The sequence below is a fragment of the Rhinoraja longicauda genome, chromosome 19, assembly GCF_053455715.1.
Source record: "Rhinoraja longicauda isolate Sanriku21f chromosome 19, sRhiLon1.1, whole genome shotgun sequence".
NCBI lineage: Eukaryota > Metazoa > Chordata > Chondrichthyes > Rajiformes > Arhynchobatidae > Rhinoraja > Rhinoraja longicauda.
Window position 1 is genome coordinate 15938588 of NC_135971.1, and position 1397 is coordinate 15939984.

A 1397-nucleotide genomic window follows, 5' to 3' on the forward strand; every position below is an offset into this window, starting at 1 on the left:
CTCTCGATCCCGGATAAAAACTCCGGGAGACATGTTCTCCCCCGGTCCCGGGGCCGCGCTGCCCAAGTCTCCCCCCGACCCCCGGGGACTCTCCGATTCTCTGCTTCTCCCCCCAGTCTCCGTCACCCTGGATATGGAAACAGTGGGTCAGCGGCTCGAGGTATTTCAGGATCGGAAGAGGGTGAGATGGACCAGCACCCAGAGGAGTCTCCCTGACACCGGGAAGAGGTTTACAGTCAGTGCGTGTGTGCTGGGATCGGAGGGATTCACATCGGGGAGACATTACTGGGAGGTGGAGGTGGCGGGGAGTCGGGGCTGGAGTCTGGGAGTGGCCGTAGAGTCTGTGGAGAGGAAGAGACCGGTCACACTGACCCCGGAGACTGGAGTCTGGAGCATCAGGCGGGGGTGGGGTGACGGGTTTGATGCACTCACCTCCCCTCCATCCCGTCTCCCCGCCCGTCCCATCCCCGGGAGGGTGGGAGTTTATCTCAGTTACGAGTCCGGGACAGTTTCATTTTACGACGCGGACACCAAGTCCCATCTCCACACCTTCACTGGGAATAAATTCACGGAGAAACTTTATCCTTTCTTCGATACTTATTGGGATGAAAACATCTGGCTGAGAATCTGCTCCGATTCAGCTCCGGGTGTGTAAAAGTGTCGGGTCCCGGGACCGGCGTCAGGAGCGGGGCTCAGGGGCTGTGGGGCAGAAACCCGGCGGACAACAGGTCGGCGCTGAACGGCTCCCATTTAATCCCCAAATGGAATCAGAGCTGTCGATTCGTTCATTTCAACGCGTTAACTGCGTCCGTTAACGGAACAGAAATACTTTTTTTGTAATTCTGTGTCTTGTTGCTTTTATTTTTGTATGGCTTTATGGTAATTCGCATATCACTGTACCTTAATTGGTACACATGACAAAAAAATACATTTGAAACCTATATCTCTAAAACTTACTGAAGCTTACTTGGAGAATTTAATGCTTTTAAACTAGCTCTTGTTCACACCTTATCTTTTTTTCTGATTATTGTGTAATCAGGATCTGTGATGCCATCTGCCAGCTTGATTCTCTCCTCACTTACACCTCAATCATCCCATCTAACATCTTCAGACTTTAAACTCAAAGCTTGTCACCGACTGATTGCTGAAGATAGACACAAAAGCTGGAGTAACTCAGCGGGACAGGCAGCATCTCTGGAGAGAAGGAATGGGTGACGTTTCGAGTCGAGACCCTTCTTCAGACTCAATCTTCGGTTTAAACCAGCATCTGCAGTTCCTTCCAACGCACGGGTCGATTCTGACCGTTTGAAGATGGGTCTTGACACGAAATGTCACCCATTCCTTCTCTCCAGAGATGCTGTATGTCCTGCTGAGTTACTCCAGCATTTTGTGTATGT

General features: G+C 51.3%; 1 protein-coding gene across 1 annotated transcript in view; it reads left to right on the forward strand.

Moving 5' to 3' along the window:
• The window catches only part of LOC144602705 (E3 ubiquitin-protein ligase TRIM39-like), a 13797-nt gene extending 12797 nt beyond the window's left edge, over positions 1-1000 (forward strand). Inside the window, exon 2 of the mRNA XM_078415836.1 lies at positions 117-1000. Coding sequence (XP_078271962.1) covers positions 117-655 — 539 coding nt within the window. The 3' untranslated portion in view covers positions 656-1000. The remainder of the gene's footprint in view (positions 1-116) is intronic.
• The last annotated feature ends 397 nt before the right edge of the window (positions 1001-1397 follow it).